The 24,427-nt window shown below is 45.2% G+C and overlaps 1 protein-coding gene across 1 annotated transcript in view; it reads left to right on the top strand.

The window, feature by feature from the left end:
* Positions 1–316: 316 nt before the first annotated feature.
* The window catches only part of PID1 (phosphotyrosine interaction domain containing 1), a 156,443-nt gene continuing 132,332 nt past the window's right edge, over positions 317–24,427 (top strand). The window contains exon 1 of the mRNA XM_024210898.1: positions 317–656. Within this exon, the coding sequence (XP_024066666.1) occupies positions 627–656 (30 nt within the window). The 5' untranslated portion in view covers positions 317–626. The remainder of the gene's footprint in view (positions 657–24,427) is intronic.

The raw sequence follows: 24,427 nt of genomic DNA, 5'->3' as shown, positions 1-24,427 counted from the left end.
GGGACGCTCTGCCTGACACACGGAGCGTGGCTTTGGAGTCTTGCAGACGCTCAGTCATGCCATAATACAAAGATTGGTTTGGAACGGGTGATACGTGTCTCACCCATGCCAACAATAGCATGCATTTGTGCACGGCCGCAGCAACCCTCCTCCCACGTCTGCAGCAAGCTGAGCCCCCGCGCAGGGCTCGAGTCCGGAGCACTGGAGCGTAGCCCGGCTTGGCGGTGGGGAAGGAGGAAGAGGAGGGTGAGGGGGACTCATCAGAGATGCGCTGGCTCGCGGGGGCGGGGCCGTGGGAGGGACCAGAGGCCGGGGCGCTGCTGCTGTCGCTGCTGCTGCACTGGGGGGGCCGCCGGCGGAGCTCAGCGTCCCGCTCGCTGGTGCAATAGGACAGCTCAGCGCGGCTAGCAGAGGAGCCGGCGGAGAACCCGGGGGTGCAAGTTACCAGGCTTCCCGCAGCTGGAGTCTGTCCCTGGCTGGCTGGCACTGGCCGTCCCCTGGCTGCTGAAGGACTGAACGCACCTCGCTGCCACCCCCAAACAGATGTGAGCGAGCCTGGAGAACTGAACCCCAGCTCGCAGTCAACAGTGTCCTCCTCTCCCCCGCAGCACCAGAGAGGGTGAAATATGTGGCAGCCGGCAACCGAGAGACTGCAGGTAAGAGAGGCGGGCAGGAGGAGAAACTGAGGCGGGGCTGGCGTTTCTGCAAAGGAACAGGATCATGTGATTGTAGGGTTTGTGTCAAAAATATGCAGGGGGCATTGGTAAGACCTTGTTTTGAATTCGTTCCCCGCCACCCCCATGGCCGTGCCTAGATCACGCTTACAACTTTCATCTGGTCTTTCTGTGTGTAGTTCTGCCCAACAATTTAACATTGCATTCCACTGACAGGATTTACAGGTCCGGGGTTGGGTTTCTTGAATCCAGATGTGGGTGTAGTTTTTGTTTGTTTGTTTGTTTTTTGTTTTTGTCTTTTACAAAGAAAGAACAGATGATTTGAAAATCTTTGGGTTTGCATTTATCATGTTATCTCTCTAAATTTATGCTCATCCTGAAAATAGGATTTTAATTTTCTTTCTGGTTATTGCAACTCCTCTCCATTCCCTTTTTTCTTTTTAAGGGGAAAAGTTTATAAAGAATCAAAACTAGTCAGATATTGGGTTAGCCAATTCATTGACTCCTGCATACAAACAGGAAAATGTTTGTTTAATGGGATTTGGATGGCGGGTGCAGGAGAGTATTTGGGGTTGAGCAATACTGAAAATTGGACGGTCTAGTTCTTTGCAGGAGTCATCAGTGACACGTATTAAGGTCTCAGGGGGCTCAGGCCCAGGGTTGTCCTTACTGCAGGGTTTTGCTCCATGTTTTTTGCTCTGAAATGTTCTCCAGATGGTCAGCCAGACAGATTGCCAGATGAATTTACACAATCCCACAGACAAACTTTTTGGCATGCCTAAAGCAGCATTAAATCTCATAGTAAACTTTGAAGAACTGTTTAAGTGGCAAAATAAAACAACGTTTAAGGCAGAATGAATTTGAAGGCATAGGACATAAAGAAAATATACTGAAAGGAGGGGACAGGCAGCATTATTGAGGCATGCAAAATAATGATTTAACTTGAAGTTCAGAGATCAGTAAGTAAACATATAATCCTCATGAAAAGTGGTAAGTAAAGTTCACAAACTGAATTCATTTTTGCAGTGAGGAGTGACCTGTTTAGAGAGTATCAGTATCTTTGTAATACTGAAGATTCCAACTAGATCACGGATGCTCTAAATTTCAAGGGAGATTATAAATGGGGTGGGATAACACATTTACATATTTGTTGCAAATAATCAAACCTCAAATAAGGAACTCTACTCTGGGATGCTAAGGTGATATTAATAAATGTTCTGAAAGGCCTTATTTGAATACAAATCTGCATTCATACAGCACCTAATTGAGTGCAATGTAAGCTTATTTTAACTTTTCACTTATCTATAAAGGCCTGTGTGTGTGTGTGTGAGAGAGAGAGGTATTGATGCAGCATCACTTTGAAGATTGTGTCATGGTAGTAGTCAAAATTCTTTGATGTGCTTTCTTTGTGACTTTGGGCTCTTGCTCTTCTGAATATGTTTGATTTTTTTTTTTTTTTTATCTATTCAAGTTATTCATGCGCAGCATGTTTTACTTAGGGAAGTGTGTGGGTTCCAAAGCCCATGACACTTGGCAACTGAACTATTCTGGCATATATTCTGCTTTGTGATATTTCCATATTAGAAATATCAGCTTTCATTCCATGATTATTTGGCTATACAACTGTTGCTTCTAGTGCTTCTTGTTGTATTCTTTGTCATGTTAGTAGTCTTTTCTTAAACCGGTTTATATAAAATTTGTGATATAATGAAGAAAGGGCCTGCCTCATTAAAGACAATGGTTAAATTTTATAAAATCTTATGAAAAATACCATTAATGGGACACTGACAGAGTTGACAGATGCAAAATGTAGTCTACCTTAAACATAATTGTACAGTAACTAGTCTCCTGACCCTAAAACCCCCGTAAGATCCTTAAAATGAAAGATTTAAAACAATTTTACAGCTAGCTTTTCTGGAAGGCAACCTGCCAACAGCAAATCTGAAGGGGTGTGTGTGTGTGTGTGTGTGTCTGTCTGTCTTTGTCTATTCTTCTTTCTTATGACCAGGCAGGCTAAAGAAATATACAAGAATTTTGCTTTCTTGCCACTTTGGAATTCAGAAGTCTTTATATATTTCAACACTCCTCTCGTGACAAGAGAGCAGGAAGGAAGTGTGGAGGGATGGTAGCATGATGGGAAATAGTGTGCCTGCAAACCAAACCAAAGCTAGTAGATCTAGTTTTAGGCCTACCTGCCTGAAGCATGTCCCCTTATTCTTAAATATATTTTATTAATAAATTCATATAAATAAATACATATGGAAACTTGAGACTTGCAGAAAATAAAGCTTACTTTGCAGTTCCACTATAGCAACTTCATACAGTTTCCAAAACAAATATCTAATGAGAAATAGTTGAACATATTAAAATATTTTTATTACTTCTGCAATTGGAATTAAAGACTTGTTTTGATATCAGAGAGCAGAAAATTCAATGACTTGGTCTGATTTGATATTAAAGCCAAGTATGATCAAGTCTTTAGGAGTTTTAATCTCCACCAGTCAGTAACAGTAATAATCCATGCTTCTTAGCCAGACCAAGGAATGCAATTTCAATGGATAGGAACTTTTGACTTAGTGTGTGCCTGAAATGTGACTTGGGAATGAAATTAATCATGGTGGCATGTTGTTATTTATTTATTCATTTTCCAGTAATAACTAGATGCCCCATTGTGCAGACCCTTTATAAATACATAGTAAAAGACAATATCTGCCCTGAAGAACTTAGTCTCAGGCCCTGATCCTGCAAAGACTTTTGCAAATGCTGAACTTGACATACTGTAAGTAGTCTCAATGAAGTCAATAGGGCTACTCACTCTGCATAAAGCTGAGCACATGCATGGTAGGGGCCTACATTAAAACCAGGTGTAATGAATGGGCATAACGAATGAAAAGGTGATTACATAGTTTGGCTGAGTGCACACTTTTTAGAATTAGAAGGTGTCTAAAATATAAAATAAGATTAATACCATAGCATAAATATATACAACATTATATTTAAAGAATTTTAGGTTGCGGAATCAAGCACTCCAAAGTAGGAAATGCCTGTGAAACTTTAATTCAGCCCCTTTGTGCATGTGTATTAGGATACAGTCTGTATTTTCATTATACCTGGCCATTTTTTCCATAGAACTCCTGTCTCATTCATCACACAGGATGGACCTGTCCTAGGGAGGGCTGAGGGTTATGTAATAAAGGAGACTTGTTTGTATGACCCCTGTTTCATTTGTTGCAGAATGTGAAAAGTGTGTAATGAATGAGACTAAGTCCCTATTTGGTGCTAAAGGAAAGTCATGTAAAGCAAACTTTTTATAGATGATCACTAATTGGGTATTCCTCATTTTCTCTAGGTGCCCAATCTGAGGCACCTGAAGTCTGATTTGCCAAAGTGCTGAACACTCACAGCTGCATCTGGGCTGTGCTTTGCAAATATAAAATGCTATAGAATGCTAACTATTCTGAATAATCAGGCCCTAGGCATCACAAATTGGGCATCCAGAATTAGTGGAGACTTTCAACCTTAATCTCTCTATGCCTTAGTTCCCTGTCTGTCTGTGAAATGGGGATAATACTACTACTTCACTTAACAGGGCTGTTGTGGAAAGAAATTCATTGATGTTTGTGGAGCAGTCAGCTCCTATAGTGATAAGTGTATAGAAAAGCCCATGAGGAAATTAAAAATTCTGTATTCAGAGCAGGGTTTGAGTAGTGGGTAGTAAATAAGCCATGGGGCCACACATTGAGCAATGAGGATAAAACAAAATATTTAATAGTGTCGGAGAATAACAGAGCTTCCACAATAGCTACTTATTCAGTGAGCACCATCCATCCTGCAGAAAAACGGTATGTAATTAAAGACTGTGTCATAATGTATACATACAATGGGACAGAAATAAGGTTGCATGGGCAATCATAAATCTGGTGTTTCCTAACTTTTGAATGTTTGACTTCGCAATGTAAATAATGTTGTTTTAACATAGTTTTTTTTGTTTTTTGGAGGGCAGAGCTGGGCTACAGGAAGAGCAGGGTTGAGCGGAGCTATGGCTTGGGTCTGGAGTCGGGCTGGGGGTAGAGTGGGGCTGGATGGTGCTCCCTCCCTGCCCCCTGTGTGGGTTGGCCCGGGCCCCACTGCATGGCCCCCCCGAACATTCCTCTGTGCCCCCCCCCACAGTTTGGGGACCTCTGCTGTATGTGGACTAGCAGCAGAGCAGAAGATGGAGCACTTTACCAGTGGGTTCATAGGTATTTGCTCACAGCAGAGGAGTGATAAGACATGGATTTCTTGGGTTCCATTTCAGGTTCTGGAAGAGAGTTTTCTCTAGCAATCACAGTAGCATAGCTAGCGGGGTGCAGGGGAAGCAGCTGCTTCCCCTCAGCACATTTCCCAAAAGCGGCGCCTGCCGGGCTGGTGCTGGGGGCAGCACGGCCGGAGGAGCCATGGGGGGGGCGGCAGGCGCGGCTGGAGGAGTGAGGGGGCCGGCTCCTCGGCTGTCGCCCCTCACGCGGCACCAACATCACCGCAGGCGCAGCCACCTCCTGCGGCAGCTCAGGGCTCGGCGGCCAAGCGCTCCCCGCCCCGAGCCGGGATATGCCCGCAGCGCGGGGCCGGGATCGGCCGGGGACAGGCAGTGGCGCAGGACAGAAGATGAGCGGCGGGGGTCCGGTGCCTTGCACTGGGGGGTCCCCTCTGGGTGAGGGGCTCCCCGGGGCTGGGCCCGCAGGGCAGGGGCGCAGGCCGCGCTGTCTGGACGGGGGGCCCTGGCGCGGCGCAGGAACCTGGAGCCCGGGGCGGGGGGGGCCGGGACCCCGCGGGTGGGGCCGGGCAGCGCAGCCCGGCGAGGGACACCTGCAGAGCGGGCTGGGCAGGAGAGACTCTCCCGGGACCATGGGGGGACGGGGGTATCCGCACTCCCGGGAAGCCCGCAGGAGTCCTGAGCCGGGCCCCGGGGTTAATCTGGGGGGGAAACGGGAGGAGCCAAGGGGGGGTGCCTTTTTTATGTTTGCTCCCCCTACACTTAGACCCTGGCTACGCCACTGTCACAGACCCTTCTGCTTCTGTTCCTTCCAAGCCTGATTCCTTCTGCCCTTCTAGCATGTCCCTGTTCCAGTCCTGTCTCTTCACCCCAACATCCCAGCTCCTTATTCCAGTCCTAGTCTGCTCATTTAGTCAGGCTCTAAAGCTGCCCTCCCGGGCTCCTTATCTTAGTCCCAGTCTCCTCCTATCCTGGTTTCCCATTCCAGGTGCCTCATCCTAGGCTCTTTGCCCAGCCAATCTGCCTACATCCTTCCTCCCAGCCCTTGGTGCCTCATCTGATCTCAGTCTCCTCCCTTCTCTGCTACAATTTTCAGTCTTCGCCACCCAGATGCTTTGTCACAGTCTCCCTACCCTGGGATCTTCATCTGATCTCAGACTCAACCCCCTCCCCCCCCCAACTCTGTTTCCTTGTCACAATCTCCTGTTCCCACAGACTCCATGTCCAGTCTTACTGTCCCTCTTCACTACTTGTTTCCAATCCTAGTGTTCCCCCACCCTCAACTTCTTTTCCAATATCATTTTCTCACTTCTGCCCCGGGGTCCATGTCCCAGTCTTCTCCCTTTATCACCCCAGAGGTCCCGTTCTCTCCCCCCCCCGCTTTTGAATTAGACAGAGCCCTCCTCCACGCTGCCTGGGGGCCAGTGGTGCAGAAATTGAGAGCACAGGAGCAAGAGTCTCCCTGTTCTCAGTTCCTGCTCCTGCTGCTGCAGAGGGGCACAGCAGCTAAGAGCAGCAGTTGCAGGGAACGTGCTTCTCTCAGCCCCTGCAGCTCTGGGCTGGATCCTGCTCAGTCACGCTGTGGGGTGGTGCATACCCAGTCCAGCCAGCACATGGGAGATGAGAGGGGATTGAATCTTTGAGAATTTAGCTGCTAATCTCTAATAAGTCTCTACAGAGCATGTGCAAACTGAGATTTTTTTCAAAGGCTTATAACGTGGCCAATTTTGAGTGGATTTTTATTGGGACAGCAAAAGATACATCCCTGACACAAAGGGATGCCAGCCCTGCCTATAATATAGTAATCCTTGCTAGCCACCTGCCTAGCCATTGTCAGCTGACAATTTGCAGTGAGGGAGCAGAGATGACGTGAATCTCAGTTTTGTTTATGTTAAATTGATAGCAAGACATCCATGAGGAGATGTCGGAGGCAGACCGAGATCAGGGATTTGATGGCAGGAGACAGGTCAGGACTGGAGAGGTAGTTTGTGAATCATCAGCATGAGTATGGTAGTTGCATCTGTGTGAGTGGATGAGATCACCTAGACAAGGGGACTACCTGGAGATGATGTCTGGGCTAAGGGGGGAGCCCTGTGAGACCCTAACTGAGAATGGGAGTTAAGAGGACGAGCTGGTAAAAATTAAGTGTTCAGAAAGGTAGGAGTACCATGAGCGGTCAGAGTCATGAACACCAAGCAAGAACAAAATTGTAAGAAGGAAGAAGTGATTGGTGCTGTTCAGAGTAGCTAAAGGGAAGTCATAGAGATCTGAAGAGGAGATTATTGGAGAACTCAATGAGAATGGTTTCAGTGGAATGGAGGACAGAAGCTTTATGGGAGGGGAGCAAGGATGGAGCGGGTGGAGAGAAACTGAAGAAAGTAATTGTAGGTGGTGCAATCAGTTAAGTTAGTGAAGAAGGGGTAGTAACTGGAGAGGGAATTGGGATAAAACTTTTTTGTAAGGATGGAGAGACCATGCATGTTTGCATCGTGAGGGGTAGGAAACGATGAGAGTGAGAAGCTAAAGAGAGGGGAGGCAGTTAGAGGAGGAAGGGGGAGGAGTACAAGGAAGTGTTGAAGGGTGTAGGCAGAAAAGAGAGGGAGCTTGAGATCATGTCAGATCTTCTCATTCTTTTCTCTGAAAAGATTGGCAATAGCCTGCCTGCACGAGGAGGGCTCAACGGAAGGGGAGGGTATAAGGAGAGTCAAAGCTGGTGAATAGGCTGCTGAGTTTGTGGGAAAGGGAATCGCTGAGGTTGGAGAATTAGTATTGCTTGTCTAGGAATATGACAGAGTTGAAGGAGGAGAGAGCAAATGTGTAGTGGAGGAACTCTGTGTGGTCTTGTGCAGAGGTGCCTAGCAGTACAGGAATATGATCAGGGGGATGTGGATGCAGAGGGAGAGATGCGTTTGACTGGGAGGTGTTTGTTGTGGGAGAGTGGGCAAAGGAGTGTAAGGTGGGGGGCAGAGTGAATCAACATCTGAGTCAACATAAAAGTTAGCAGGAAGGAATGCATTGGAGGAAAGCCATGGAGAATGATGGACTGGAGGCCATGGACAAGGGATTGGGTGTGGGGTGGATGGGCAATGTTGAAGAAAACAAGATGGTGGTCAGACGAAAGTAAATCAGCTACTGAGGGATTAGAAATTGACCTATATTTAGTGAAGACAAGCTCAAGTGAAGGGCCATTTTGGTGTGTGGGAAAATTGATCCAGTGTTGAAAGAGACCAGGAGGAGAGGGTGAAGAGCCAGCATGCTAAGAAGTCATATGAGATGTCAGCACAGAAGTTGAAGTCACCAACAGTGAGGCCGGAAGATTGTAAAGAGAGTAAGTCTCTGCTACAAAGAGTTTACCGTCTGAATAAATATAAGGGAAATCCAAAGAACAGTCAGTCAGACCAGAGGTGCGGAGGGAGTCATGCTTTCAAAGTGTTAGTTACAATGGTAGTTAGTCGAGGAGATGAAAGACAGAGATATCAAGAGGATGCAAGAGCTTGGGTCTAGGGAGAGGAGGAATAGCTGCAGCTGGCCTGGGGCTCCTCTGGGCAGGTGGTGGTGGTGGTGGGGGGGCTCGGGCTTCGGCCGGTCTGGAGCTCCTCTGGCTGCGGGGGGAGGAGGGGAGGCCGGGCTCCCCTGGGCAGGGGTGTGTGTGTGTCTCGGGGCTTTGGCCAGCCCAGGGCTCCTTCAAGCAAGGGGGGGCCACTTGTGGCTTCTCCAGATGGGGGGCTTGTCCCTCCAGCCGCAGGGCGGCAGGGGGTCTCAGGGCTCCGGCTGCTGGGAGGGGCCGTGGGCGGAAGGGGTGGAGTTGGGAGCTAGCCTCCCCAAAAGGGGGCTCCACCTGCTGCCCACGCACCCGCCTCCTCTCACCCCCATGCCTGCCACTCGCCTCCTCTCAGCCCTCCCACCTGCCGCTTGTCTCCTCACTCCCCTGCCACGGACACCCCCGGCCCTCTGCGAGAACCCCTGCTTGCTGGTGGCTCACCGCTCACCTTCTCGCTCCGCCGCTCGCAGTAAGGGCCCACCACTTGCCTCACTGCTTGCCTCCTCATCCCTGCTCACCTGCTGCTCGGTTCCTCACCTCCCCCAGCTCGCAGCCAGACCCCCTCCACCACGCCCACCTGCTCACCCTGCTGCAGGCTCGCTGCCCGCCTCCTTAACTCCCCCGCCACTTGCCTCACTGCTCGCCTCCTCACTCCCCTGCTCGCAGCCTGCCCGCCTGCCTCCTCACCCTGCTGCAGGCTCGCCACTCACCTCCTTACTCCTCCACCAGGCTCCTGCCTGCCTCACTACTCACCTCCTCCCTTGCTCTTTAAGAGTTGTGTGTCCTATCTGTGTCTACAGAGAGGCGGCACATGCAGGAGCAACAGGGAGGAAGGGGAGGGCCCCCCCCCCCAGGAAACTGCCCTGGCTGCAGGGAAACCCCCTGGTGGCTGCATTTGAGAAATGGTGCCCTAGGTGTATATGAATTAGTTCACAATTGCTACCAGTACAGTATAGTCTGTAGAGAGGTACATCAAAAAGTAATAAGTAAAATTGCTGAGAAAATATTTGTATCTTCCAGTTTGAACTTTTTAAATAGAATGAGTCTCTTAGTATCTGGGTGTTCTATCAGGATTAGAATGATTGTCTCTTTGTGTGTGGCATATACTTGGTATCCAGCGTACACTACATACAAAGCTATGCATTTCAGTTATGTGGTAGCTCACATAAAAGTTACAATTCTAACATGATCAACCCTCCCACGTTCCATTGATTTTTCTCTTGAAATTTAGGTGTGATTGTTGCTTATGCAATAATTACACTCAACACCAGTAATAACGTCATTAATAGAGCTCACATATTGCGTAAGGGCATCAGAGATAGAGTAAGGCAATGAAAATGTCTGGTAAATTCAGATCGCAGAAAATGTAACTAATTCATTTGGTAACCTTCATACCTCTGGAACAGATGGTTGTGAGTGCAGTTCCAACAGATGTTGAGTTTGTACCTAGCACTGTCATGACAGCCTAGTGTTGAAAGGTTGATGTGCTGTTGAAAGGTGTAATTTTTGTAATAATGTGACATAAATTTCTGTTCCTGCTTAATGAGCCGTGGCCAATGCTTTCTTTGTCACTCAACTCTATGCTCCACTTCTCTCAGAATGAGGCCTGTCTTATTGCCCTCCTGTTTAATGAAGAATCATTCATTGTCTGATGTATTTTCAGTTGCTGGAAGTTTTTTTCCTGAATTCAGTGGATTTAACAAAAATTAGGATAGCGATGCTTAAATATCCAAGTTTTTGGAATTGCCTTGAAAATATGATATAGGAAGATCATGTTTTGACTGTGCCTTATTCCTTCACCTGTAGGAACATCTTCACTTTTACCCTGTTTTTAGCTATGACAGTTCTTGTAATTGCATAGGACAGTGCACTGTTTGCACATTGTGGACACAAACTCATGTAATGCTGTATGACTTTTCAAAGCCACTTGTTCAGAGAAATGCACTGATGCTTAAGTGATTATGATTACCCACACTGCTGGTCATACAGACATATTATTAATCATGCTTATGTAAAAATGATCTTTTAGACTCTGTCTCTTTTAAAACACCCTTCATCCCTAGTCTTTGATTGTCCCTCTGATTTGCTTTAATTTTCTATCAAGAAAATGTCAAGGGAAGCATGGAATATGAACATACCTTGTCTTTTCTCTTGGAATGCTTATCAAGGGGTGTTCAATGTATTTGTTTAAAATTTGCTCTTCCCTTATGCATACAGCAACACCTTAATCCTCTGGCTTGCTGTATTTTCTCATGTATTCTCTTTGCAGTGGTACTTGCTGTAGAATTTACCGATAGTTGTAAACAGAAGGCTCATGAGATTGGCCCATAGTCTGTAGCTGTAATACCACTTCAAGCAATGCATGGAGTTCTCCGAAACCTTTCATTCTAAATTATTTCTAAACATACCTCCTGCTCCTGGCATAGAATGTGAGGATCAGAAACCTATTGTGGCTGTAATTTCTGGGGCAGCTATTTTTGTTGTTCATCATGCAGAGTTCTAAAGTGTTTTTGAAAACAATAGTACGGTTCCATTTGCCTGCCTTTGAGAAAAATGGTGTTTGTTATAAAACCTAAATTCTTCTGGAATCATGATGCCACACATTGCTTCTAGATAACTCTTGAGGGTCAGACCTGCTAGGACTAGGTGCTGGCCTGCTCCCTGACTAACTCCGCTGCTAAGTAATCAATGAACCCAGCTGCACTGCCTTAGAACTGACAGAGTAGCCATAGCATCTGATTGGCTGCTGCTTTAGCAGCCCTGCTTGTAAGCCACAGCAGATCAGCAGCTGCTCAATGTGTACCACACCTGCAGCTGTGCTTGTCTGCTTCCCCCTGTTCCAGCCTTGTTTCCAAACCTGCTCCTGCTTCACCTGCTGCCTGCCCTGGGCTCCAGCCCTTGTTTCCTTCTGGCCTTGATCCTTTGCTCTATCTTTGGCTTACAACTCTGGGTTACTCTCTGGCTTTGGCATTTGACTTCTGTCCTTCTGGTACTGATCCTCAGCTCCTCCTGTGGCCTACAACTCTGGTTACCTGCTGGCTCCGGCATTTGTCTTTTGACCCTCAGCTCATCCTGGACACAGGTCTAACCAACAGGCTGAACTCTTGTTTCAAGTGCTAGGCCTGACTACCCATGGTCTGATTGGTCATTGTAGCAAATCTGAGTAGGTGCATAATTTCCTAATTCATGCTGTTTGTAAGCCTTTGGGTTCTCCCTACTTATATTTACATGTGTGTAAAACCCACAGTATTCAGGTACATTTTCTCCTAGAGTAGGAAAGGAGAGAGAAGTAGTAGTTCTGCTAGTGCTCCACTTAACACTTACCATTTGCAAGCAATTCATACCATACAGGAAGCACTTGATCTTCTATAAATCTCTCACTTTGTATTAACTGTTAATCTGAATTCAAATGACATGCAAATAAACCTGAATAATATAGATGTTGAAAGGAAACTAAATGAACGATAACTTTATAAAGTGCTTCTGCATCTACTTCATGTTTTCAAGTTGGGTGCACTAAAAGGCATCTGGTATAATTGAACAACATGGGAGATCCCTTTTTGACGATTGTCCATTGCAATTGTCCATCACCATTGTTTGACTTCTTTCTTCTTCTAGGCATGGCTCAAATCACTGGCGGACGGTAAAATACATTGTCCTCCCCCTGTTGGCCCCCTAAAAACATCCAAACTAGTACTGTGTTGTTATTTCCAGTTCAGAATATCATTCTGTGAAGAGTCATAATTAGTAAATGGGAAAGGCCAAATGCTTTCCTGTAGCACTTTTCTGATCACTCTGCTAATCTGGAACCTGATAATTCTTACCAAAAGATGAGCAAGAATTTAATAGCAGACATCTGTAGTATAGTCTTGTACTACTAGACTATTTTTTTTTTTACAGAATGTACTACAATACATTTCCTAATATATTCTGAAGTATTATCAAACAATTTAAGGTAAACTACACTCATCAAAACAAACAAAAAACAACACAATGTGTGATGCATTATTTAATCATGAATACAAATAGCTATAAGACAAAAACATGCTGACCCTGCTGTTTGAACTTTGGTTTTATTAAACTTTGTACTTGCTAATTACAAGGAGGAAAGTGAAAAGTGCTTGAAATTGAATCTGAGGCAAAATAGATTCCTCAGTCCAGAATGTTTTATCACCCAGGTTTTGGCATTATCTGGCTTCTGGATTTTCTGTCAAAAATCTTTAAAACAGAGCTGTCTGAATTCAGAAAAGCTCATCTGACACCAGTTAGTTTGGGTGTTTCTCTTTATTTATGCATTGTAGAAAATAAATGACTCTTGAAAAGTGCTAATTTGGGGAAGTAATGTATGACCAAAGAAAATCAAAATCAGTGGCTCCCTTGTGGAAAGCCCTCTGGAAAATGATCACGAGGGTTCGTTTATAGTCTACTGCTAGTTTCTGTTTATGAAACTGACAATCTGTCTGATGACAAAAATCATTGGTTTCCTTGAACGAAGGCAGTCAAGGGACTGAAGAATGCAGAGTCTAAATAGCTTACTATTTTATCTGTGTAGGTTTTATTCTTCTGCTGTCTGATGGCAAACAGCAGAAGGGATCAATGGTACTGTCTTTAATCCTTGGTCGAGAGCACTGTAGATTTCCTTTGAAATAGGATTCAGTGTTTGATTGACAGGACTTGAACTGGGATACATCCTAGAATTCCATGGGCCAGGCTCAAATTCTTCTCTTGCTTACACTAGTACAACCCCAATGACTTAATTGGGATGCGTCTGTATAAGTGAGATGAGAATTTGGTCCACAGATGTTGAAAAGTCCTTTGAGCAATATATTATACTTGTTTTTTCACAGCCATTTGATATTGTGTAATAAAGTTAATTTGCACTTATAGTAACAGCTGAAAACATTACAGCTAATGGCACTGATAGTCTTTTGGGTCGCCACTGTGTACTTTATAAAATGGAATGTTTTTAATACACACTTTAAGTGCAAGATGTCTTGATATCAAGTTAGAGGGAACAAGTCTTGCTGTGGCATAGCTTTTCATGACTTGGTGCTCCCATTGTTGGAGAGAGAGGCATTAAAGTCATTTGTATTTAGAACAGAATATGAGAAATTATAAAATATCATTTCAGCAGAGGATTTCCATTTGTAGAAACTGCAGTGAAATCAATGTGTTTGCAGTTCCAGTGAAGGTGAAACAGTGAAACTGTTGAGCAAGAAACAGGAATCACTATGCGCAAAATTTAATAAACTTAAAAACAAATAATTGACAACGTGCTGGCACTTGCCAGCTCTGTATTTTAATGATAGTACTTCTGTAAAATGGTACAAAGACTTGGAATTATTAAACTTGTTACTTTAAAAATTATCAGATCAATTCACTGATGGTAAAACTGCTGAAATTTTGTTCTCAGAAAAGAAATTGAATACAGGTTTTGACCAGTTAGTAATTTAAGTTTTGGTGACTTAGCTACTTGCATTTAAAGCCTAGCTCCGTTACTTCTGTGAGATTGGCATAGTAGCATTGAAAGTTTGAAATTGACAGCATCCTTGTGTTTGAACATTCAATTGAAGTTGTGACTGCATTATGTCAGACAAGTTTCAAATCCTGCTTCATGTGAAAGCATTTTGTCCAAAGGTATTTGATGAGAATTGCCAACAACATTGAGAATGGAGACTATTTTTGTGAAAGAAAGCTGAGTGTTCTGAAGTTCAGGCTTGTGACCACTTTCTTCATGCCTCCAACCCAGACCTCCAGGGAACCCAGAGGTGAAAGTAAGCCTGTATGGTCCGGTACAGCATACCGGCAAGAGCCGGTATGGCGTGCTGGACTAGACCAGCTTCTTCGGTGGTGATTTAAAGGACCCAGGACTCCAGCCGCTGCAGGGAGCCCCGGGTCCTTGAAAGCACCGCCCGAGCCCTGCTGCAGGAGCTCCGGTGGCACTTTAAAGGGCCCGGGGCTCCCCGCAGCGGCCAGAGCCTCTGGCCCTTTAAATCACCGCTGGAAAAGCTGGTCTAGTTTGGCACGGCGTACTGGCTGCCACGGAGCTCCGGGCCCTTTAAATCACCCCCCGGAGCCCTGCCGCCCCGGGGTAGCGGCGGCAGGGCTCCTGTGGTGATTTAAAGGGCCCAGAGCTCCATGGCGGCCGGAGCCCCGGGCCCTTTAATCCACCTCTGAGCCCCGGGGCTCCCAGCTGCCTCTGCAGCTGGTAGTTCCGGGGTGATTTAAAGGCCCTGGGGCTCCCAGCCACAGCCGGAGCCCTAGGGCCTTTAAAACTTGAAAGGCCCCGCCTCTTCCGGTTGAGGCCACGCCTCTTCCGGTTGAGGACATGCCCCTGCTCAGGACTCCGGGGACATTTGAGGACAGGTTTTCAAGTGCTCAGCACCAAGCATACAGAGAGCTCTTTTGAAAACCCGGCCACTTAGTTGACATCTGAATGGGGGATGCACTGTTTTCAGAACGTGGCCCCGAATATGGGTGCTGAGCTCTTTTGAAAATTCTGGTCTGATCCAGAGCCTACTGAAGCCAGTGGAAAGATTCCCAATGGCTTCACTGGGTTTTGGATCAGGTGCACATTTTCCTCCCCTTTGCCAGTCCTATAGGGAATCTGCAGAAAGGAAGTATAGCTTGCAGGTGTACTAGCTTCAGAGAAAAGTCCCTCTGTGAAGCAGAGTCTCTTCACCTAGAAGGTTTCCAGGGTCAGCTGCTGATATGGATCCACAGGAGAGCAGCAAGGGGCTGTCTGGCAACACAGACTGCCCCAAGGTTCCCATGCAGGTGGTGATGGCTTCCAATGAATCCTCAAGGTCTCATCAAATACCATTGGACAAAATGCTTTCACATGAAGCTTTGGGGCTGAATACTCCGTGTGTGTGTGTGTGTATGAGAGAGAGAGAGAGAGAGAGAGAGGGTGGGCATTTCCCTTCTGGGACAATTGGTGGAGGGGGAACTCCATGAGGAGTTTCCACATCCTCCTGTGGGTTTTTTGTAGGTGGAGACAAGCTTTCCGACGGTCAGGATTAGTGTGAGCCATTAAACTGATTACGCTGATACTGATCTGCGGTTGAAATTCATACAGTTGCTGGGAAAAAATCAAAAAGTTAAGTGCGGCAAAGCCTCCACTGGATGTTTATTTGAGTTATCCAAGTCTCATGAATATGTTAAACTTTGTTTAAAATGTTATGCTAAGAGGCCTTTGCCTGAGATTTCCAGTATTTCCTTTCAGTGGGGACAGAAGTATTCTAAGAATAGCCTTGTCATAGTATGTTGGTACTTCTGGTCCCAGCTTGGCCCAGGAAAATGCAGAGACAAGCAGCAACTGAAAATAATTATAAAAATAATAAGTTTGGTTCAGTTAGGCTTGAGTCCGTTTTTACTGTAACAAAACACTTTGCCCACCATTAGTTCTTACCATCTGGGATCTATTATGTTTTCTATTTTGCCAGAAAAATATTTTTCAGGAATTATGAAAAATGCCACACTTAGCTATCCAAGCTGGTGCCTGAATCCTAGTGTAGGGACTACCTATGCACTACTGTATTTACTGTAAGCCTCAGAGGAGACAAAGCATTTTTATCTTTTCAGAAAACTGTCAGTTGTATCTTCACATGAACAGGAAAAACCTAGTACCAAACAAAGAGACAAGATAAAGGATGAATATGGTAATAAAACTTTGCACTGATACATTACCGTCCAGCTGGGGTTTTCAAAGTGTTTTATGAACACGAGTGAATTTACTTCACAGAGGTGTTAGTGAGGGCAGGTAGTGAAGCATTATTCCTATTTCACAGATAGGGAAATTGAGTCACAGCAAAATTAAGGGCCTGATCTTGACAACTTCTGAACATCCACCTCTCCCATTGTCTCCAAAGCACTTTTTAGGAATGACCCCTAAAGGCCAGGTTCATGTAAGAATTTTGTGGAACTAGAACCTGCAACTCCTCTCTATAGTCCTGCCTTAATCATTTCAGCCTTTTTGCTCCCTGCTGTATATTGCGTCTTTAAAGATAAATCAAATGTAATATGTATTTGCATCCAGTATAAATGATGATATAAATATTGCTCTACAGATTGCATGTGTATAGTTTGCTCAATATATCTGATGTACTATTCCAAGAAAGTCTCTTCTTCATATTTTACTTTGTATTTTTGCCAGGATAGGCAAGGCTGGTGTCCCTAGCCTTTGTTTGCCGGAAACTGGGAATGGGCAACAGGGGATGGATCACTTGATGATTCCCTGCTCTGTTCATTCCCTGTGGGGCACCTGGCATTGGCCACTGTTGGAAGACAGAATACTGGGCTAGACGGATCTTTGGTCTGACCCCACAGTATGGCTGTTCTTATGTACTACAAGATCCGTTCCTGGCTTTCTCACAAGATTTCTAGCACTTCCTGGCTTATCACCAGTGACCCAAACAAACATAAAATTTCTTTGTCTTTAAGTCTTATACTGTGTAAAATTTTTATGTATAATTTATCACGGTATTACTCTAGTATTATGCCATGGAACTCCACTGACTTCCTTGTATACAACTAGAATAAGGCAGAGGTAAATCAGGCTTGTAAGTATAATATGTAAACATAGCGAGAGATTTTGGTTTGTAATATTTTCTGCTTTCGTGCCATATTTAGTGGCGTTGGAACAATTTTTGTAGTGGGGGCAGTGAAAGCCATTGAACAAAACTGCAAACCCTGTAATGATGGTAACCACTTCAAGCTGGGGGGTGCTGCTGCACCTCCAGCACCCCTGACCATACTCCCCAAAGTTATTACTGCTTTCCATGCTGTCCATACCAGCACCACTGCATGATGTTAAATCAACATTAATGTCTTTTTTTAATGCTACCTGCTGCTCTATGAGAATTTTCAGGGAGATAATTATGAATATCATTAAATGTGATTAAAACAATGTAGCAGCCTGAATCTCTTTCAGTGTTTTTAAGGGAATCTGTACAATCGAAATCTTGACAAGGCTTCATTTTCACAGCTGTACTTAGTTGTTTGGATTAGAATCAGAAGAAATGAGATTTTGAAAATGTGACTTTTAAGTCTACTCTATAATTAGACTGCAAGGGACTACTGAGCTTGATGCTATTTGTTTGAATAAATCTTTGATAATAAAAATAAGCTTCACTGCATTCCACTGAAATGGACTGCCAGAGTGGTGTGAAATGTAGCTAAATAGTGATGGAGAGCTGATTTTTTTGTTAGATAATCAAAAAGCTACCCAGCAGTGATCCCCATGATGATGCAGACACTTTCTGAACTGCCTTTTCACTTGCTCTCAAGTCAAAGTATCCCACAGAGATAAAAGGCTTGTTGATTCCTTGTTGGAGGTGGGGGTGGGGGCTTTGACTCTGACCCTTCTCAGGTCCTCTGGTTGGTCTGCTGGAGGAGATTTGCTTAAGACCCTGGCTCCCACAACAATGGTACATCAAAGCCACTAGTGGAACTATTTGAAGGTCAGGTGGGGGTCAGAGGATTCTAGCCTTTTTTCTCTGCCCGCACACCACCCATCAGAGATTGCCTTCCTTTTACCTGCCCAATCCTTTAGAGCAGTGGTTCCCAAACTTGTTCCGCCGCTTGTGCAGGGAAAGCCCCTGGCGGGCCGGGCCAGTTTGTTTACCTGCCGCGTCCGCAGGTTTGGCTGATCGTGTTTCCCAGTGGCCGCGGTTCGCTGCTCCAGGCCAATGGGAGCTGCTGGAAGCGGCGCAGGCTGAGGGATGTACTGGCCACCGCTTCCAGCAGCTCCCATTGGCCTGGAGCAGCGAACCACGGCCACTGGGAGCTGCGATCGGCCGAACCTGCGGACGCGGCAGGTAAACAAACCGGCCCGGCCTGCCAGGAGCTTTCCCTGCACAAGCGGCGGAACAAGTTTGGGAACCACTGCTTTAGAGTCACTGGGGTCTTCTCATGGCACTTTGGCTTTTTAAGGAGTAAACATACTTCCTTCACAGCTGGTGTGGACTCCCGGCCTTTCCCAGGGCCACCACAAAGTGTGAGCCTCTACCATTTCTTGTCAGGTAAGAGAAGCTGGAAACAGAGGAGGGAACTCTGCTTTGTAGGGATGGAGCATCTTGCGGGGAGAGTGCTTACAATACTCTCTTTAAATCTGAACTCTGTTTGGGCAATCCTTCAATGTGCTGTGACCAGAGCAGGGCAACTGGGAGCAGGGGAGGAGAGGAAAAAAGAAAGAGAAACTAGCAGTGCCACATTTTTTTGTATTGGTATAAAAAGCTTGTTTCCAAGGCCACAATCCTGCCGTGATCTCCACATGGGTTCCTGGGTCATGCCCACACAAGATTAATTTCAGAATTAGATCCTGAAATGTAATAATAATTAAAAATTGCATGTTTAACACCCATGTGCTTTCCAGTTTCAGGGTTTGGAATTCACCTCCTTTATTTGTAAGACTGTGCATGGGAAAGTGGGTAGGTGGAAAGTGAAGAGGGATGTGGAGATCTTCCACTGCTCCCTCAAATGAAAATGACATTAATGGCCAGCACATTTGTTTATATTCCACTTTTCATTTTGTTCTGGTATTTCTGGGAAAACACCAATCTAGACTCATAGAAAGCAGGCTCTGGGCAGCTTTGGCCATGAGTTTGTGCCAAACATCAGGTTTGTGATTATAGTACCTGACTTCTCTTTGCAGAGAATACCTTCCAGTGAAAGATTGCCTTTAGTAAATCAGTATAACTGTGGCCATTCAAATACATTATCTAAACTTGTTGAAAACCTCTGATAAATTGCCTTTCTTAAAAATGCGGTTCTGATTATAGAGGAGATGGACGTGGAAGAGAGAGGAGGAGTATGGCAAACGTCTCTCCCTTTTATCATGTTCTTTTTTCCCTCTTGACTTTGCCTCCCCACCCCCTTCAGGGTCAGGTGAGCATTACCTCATTGTAGTCCCTCACTGACCAAAGGAAGGGGGGTGATTCACTGGAGAGTCCAACAGATCCTTTGTTGCGGCCAAGGCCAGCGTCCTTTGCATGGGGGGAGGGATAGCTCAGTGGTTTGAGCATTGGTCTGCTAAACCCAGGGTTGTGAGTTCAGTCCTTGAGGGGGCCACTTAGGGATCTGGGGCAAAAATCAGTACTTGGTCCTGCTAGTGAAGGCAGGGGGCTGGACTCGATGACCTTTCGGGGTCCCTTCCAGTTCTGTGAGATAGGTATATCTCCATATATTAATATTATTACAGACATCACCACCAAGCGACTGAAGCACTGATCAAAGGGGAGAGCCTGGCTGAATGGCAACCAGCCAACCTGTGGTGAGAAGCATCTATGTTTGTAAGGGCACTGAAAGTGTTAAGATCAGCTTAGAATGCATTTTGCTCTTATTTCAATTGACCAAATCCAACTTGTGCTTAGATTTTAAGTGATTATAAGTCAATCTCTTGTAGTTAATAAATTTGTTTGTTTATTCTACCTGAAGCAGTGCGTTTGGTTTGAAGTGTGTCAGAGACTCAGCCTTGGGATAACAAGTCTGGTACATATCAATTTCTTTGTTAAATTGACAAACTAATATAAGCTTGCAGCGTCCAGCGGTCATAACTGGACACTGCAAGATGGAGGTTCCTAGGGTTGCGTCTGGGACCGGAGATATTGGCTAGTGTCTTCCAGCTACTTGCAAGCGAGAGCAGCTTACATGCTAGAAGCTGTGCATGAACAGCCTGGGAGTGGGAGTTCTCACAGCAGAGCAGGGCAAAGCTGGCTCCCAGCGTCAAGGATTGGAGTGACTTAGCAGATCACAGGTCCAGATAACACCAGGGGAACATCACAGAGAGGAACTACATCTTTAGGTTTTTTCTCATGATTGGACTAGCACTCCCTGATTGCCTGATCTTGCAGACTTGAGCCCAGGTTGGAAACCAGCAGTGGGAAAACACAGTACAGTAACTCCTCACTTAACGTTGTAGTTATGTTCCTGAAAAATGTGACTTTAAGCGAAACGATGTTAAGCGAATCCAATTTCCCCATAAGAATTAATGTAAATGAGGGGGTTAGGTTCCAGGGAATTTTTTTTCACCAGACGAAAGACTATATATATATATATATATACACACACACACACAGAAAGAGTATAAGTTTTAAACAAACAATTTAATACTGGTACACAGTGATGATGATTGTGAAGCTTGGTTGAGGTGGAGGAGTCAGAGGGTGGGATATTTCCCAGGGAATGTCTTACTGCTAAATAATGAACTAGCAATTGGCTGAGCCCTCAAGCGTTAACTCTCCCACTCTACAAGGCATCAGGAATGGAGGGAGGGGAGACAGCATCACAGACAGACACACACACTGTGTGTGTGAGAGATAGAGACGCATGTCCCCTTTAAGTACGCTGACCCTACTCTTAAGTACACTGCCTTGTTAATTAGATCAGCTTGCTGAGACTGCTGCTGCTGCCAGCAAGCTCCCTCCATCCCGAGCCCTGTCATGTGTCCCCCCTGCTCTATGGAAGATCGGGTAAGCGGGATGCAGGAGCAGGGCGGAGGGGGACACCCTGACATTAGCCCCCCTCTTCATTCCCTCCCCCCCGCATAGCAAGCAGGAGTCTCGGGGAGCAGCTCCAAGGCAGAGGGCAAGAGCAGCACATGGCAGTGGGGGGAGGGACAGTTGAACTGCCGGCAATTGCTAGCCTGCTGGGCAGCTGCTGCACAGGGAGCTTAGGGGAGCGGGGAGCTGATGGGGGGGCTGTCAGTCCACCCTGGTTCCAAGCCCCCTATCAACTAGCTGCAATGGACTGCTCTTCCTGCAAGCAGTGGACAAAGCAGGTGGCTGCCAAATGACGTTAGACAGGAGCATTGCACAACTTTAAATGAGCATGTTCCCTAATTGATCAGCAACGTAACAACGAAACGTTAACCGGGACAACTTTAAGTGAGGAGTTACTGTAATTTTTGTGGGTTGATTAGAGGAGAATCTGCATATAAGCTTTAGCGACGTCCCCTGTTCAGGGAGAGGAATGGATTAGGAGTTGTGGGGAGGTTCTTGAGGATGAGTGTGTAGTATGAGTGTTTTGTGGATAACTGAATTGTACTATGTGTGCTAAGGTTTAATAACCTAAACTCTGTTTTTAGAAACTTTACTTTGGAGCAGCTCACTGCCAATTAGTTATGAGAAACAAGTAAATATTTTAAATATTCTTCAGAGGAGACTTACCAGGATGTCTTATCAAGTGTAGTATTTGTATTTCTTCTTATCAAAAGAAATGTTGACCCCATTGTACAGTAAAAACACCCACTATACAATAGACAATGTTCTACAGGGAAATGTCTGTAACTTGTTTGCTCTGAAGTTTACTACATTTATTCTGAAAGTAACAGGCTGACCTTTTGTTTCTGTTATGGTTTGAGGCTTTTTTTTTTACGTGTATGTGAAGCTTTCCAAGATAAATTAAATGAATGCGGTTTGGCATTTCAATAGCCACTGTTGTATTAAGCTAGAGAGTTTCAGAAGTAATAATGTCCGAGTTAAAACTTTATCAACTGAGTTATGGATGTGGTTGCGTTCACTTGAGGATAAAGTATCAGAGGGGTAGCCGTGTTAGTCTGTATCCACAAAAACAAGGAGGAGTCCGGTGGCACCTTAAAGACTAACAGACTTATTTGGGCATAAGCTTTCATGAGTAAAAAACCCACTTCTTCAGATACATGGAGTGAAAATTACAGATACAGGCATAAATATATATTGGCACATGAAGAGAAGGGAGTTACCTTACAAGTGGAGAACCAGTGTTGAAGGCCAATTCAGTCAGGGTGGATGTGGTCCACTCCCAATAATTGATGAGGAGATGTCAATACCAAGAGAGGGAAAATTGCTTTTGTAGTGAGCAGGGCTTTGGAGCGGAGCCCGGAGCTGGAGCGCGGAGCAGCTCCGGAGCAGTGGAGCTGCAGGTTTTTGCCTGGAGCTGGAGCGGAGCCAGAGCACAGCTCCAAAGCCCTGGTAGTGAGCCAGCCACTCCCAGTCCTTATTCAAGCCCAAATTGATGGTGTTAAGTTTGCAAATGAATTGTAGCTCTGCAGTTTCTCTTTGAAGTCTGATTTTGAAGTTTTTTTGTCGAAGAATGGCTACTTTTAAATCTGTTATTGAGTGTCCAGGGAGATTGAAGTGTTCTCCTACTGGCTTTTGTATGTTACCACTCCTGATATCCGATTTGTGTCCATTTATCCTTTTACCTAGAGATTGTCCAGTTTGGCCAATGTACATGACAGAGGGGCATTGTTGGCACGTGATGGTATATATCACATTAGTAGATGTGCAGGTGAATGAGCTCCTGATGGTGTGGCTGGTGTGGTTGGGTCCTATGATGGTGTCGCTAGAGTAGATATGGGGACAGAGAAGGCAACGGGGTTTGTTACAGGGATTGGTTCCTGGGTTAGTGTTTCTGTGGTGTGTAGTTGCTGGTGAGTATTTGCTTCAGTTTGGGGGGCTGTCTGTAAGCAAGGATTGGCCTGCCTCCCAAGGCCTGTGAGAGTGAGGGATTGTTTTCCACGATAGGTTGTAGATCATTGATGATGCTCTGGAGAGATTTTAGCCGGGGGCTGTACGTGATGGCCAGTGGTGTTATATTATTTTCCTTGTTGGGCCTGAGGATAAAGATAAACTTTTCCTTATCTCTGTGTATGTAACTCCTTTTGGGCCGTATTCCGATCTTGGTTACATTGGTGTAAGTCCACATTGGTTCACCGAAGTCCATAGAGTTACTGTACGTTTATACTGGTCTAACTGAGAGGAAAAACTTGGCCCCTGGAATTGCAAACATGTATTTGAGGGAGGAATCTTCCTCAATCCCACAAAAGGTAGTGAAAGTTGCACATGTGTTGCTGCAGGCAGGATTCAGCCTGTGGTTCCAATCTTGCAAAGGGATCTACCGGTCTTTATGGACCTTGGTATGGTGCCCTGGATGATCTATCTTATGGAACCATTTTATCTGTGAAATATTTTCTCTATAGTGTTTTGCATGCAAGTTTATCTACATGTTGTTATGCGGAAGGATTAACAAGCAAGATTGAGCAAGTTTAACTGGTCATTTCCCTGATTTTTAAAGCGTTTGATATTTAAAGCAACCTTAACTGAACATTAACATTTTTTTGAGATAACTAGCTCTTAGGTTTATGATAGGGTGATGTATGAGACTTTAGTAACTAGAAGTCCACTTGCTTCAGAGGAGGTAACCACTTAAGAAATTCTTACGGGAATGTTGATAAGCTTAATGTTGCCACATTAAGTCTTCTCTGTCAGGGTGAAAAGTGGGCATAAATACGTAGTGGAAGAGGCTAGTTGGGGGCTCTTCAACCACTCCACCTCTCCAACACAGTTGTCAGGAAAACGAAAGTTTCAGGGCCTGCAGAAGAGTACTAATTTAAAGACATTGTGGTGCCAGTGACTTCACGGCAGTGCAGAATATGGATCACCATACAGCTAGGTCTGTTTGTTAATTTGTGTTTCTTTAGATATAAATGTCAAAAGAACACCCAAACAAAGCTTTGAGCACCTTGCTGTAAGTTTAATTATCATTAGCCACCCAGCAGCATAAGTGGTGGTGGTGGTGCAATGAACTCCACCCCTGGCAGTAGAGCTGGTCAAAACTTGTTATTCAAAATGTTATTTTTTATACTAAGAATGGGTTTTTAGTCCAAACGGAAACTTCTGTGGGAAATGTCCATCTCTGATTTAAGTTTTTAGGGTTTTGTCAAAAAATTGAAAAATATGATGTACAAAACCAAAAACTTTTTTTTGGGCAACTGAAAAAGGCAAAGGAGAAATTTTGGCCAAACCCATCAAAATTTTGTTCAAAAATTTTCAGTTGCCAAAAACAGAACATTTTTTGGTTTTCAGCTTTTTGATGAAAACTTTTGAAGGAAAGATGTAGCAAACCATTTCTTTTGCACTTCGCTCCCCTATGAGGTGGACCCAGTGTGGGCATGTGAGGAGCCACCGCTGAGACATGGGC

The sequence above is a fragment of the Terrapene carolina genome, unplaced genomic scaffold (assembly GCF_002925995.2).
Source record: "Terrapene carolina triunguis isolate 2854851 unplaced genomic scaffold, T_m_triunguis-2.0 Scaffold88, whole genome shotgun sequence".
Lineage (NCBI taxonomy): Eukaryota > Metazoa > Chordata > Testudines > Emydidae > Terrapene > Terrapene triunguis.
This window is presented reverse-complemented; position numbering and strand designations above follow the sequence as displayed.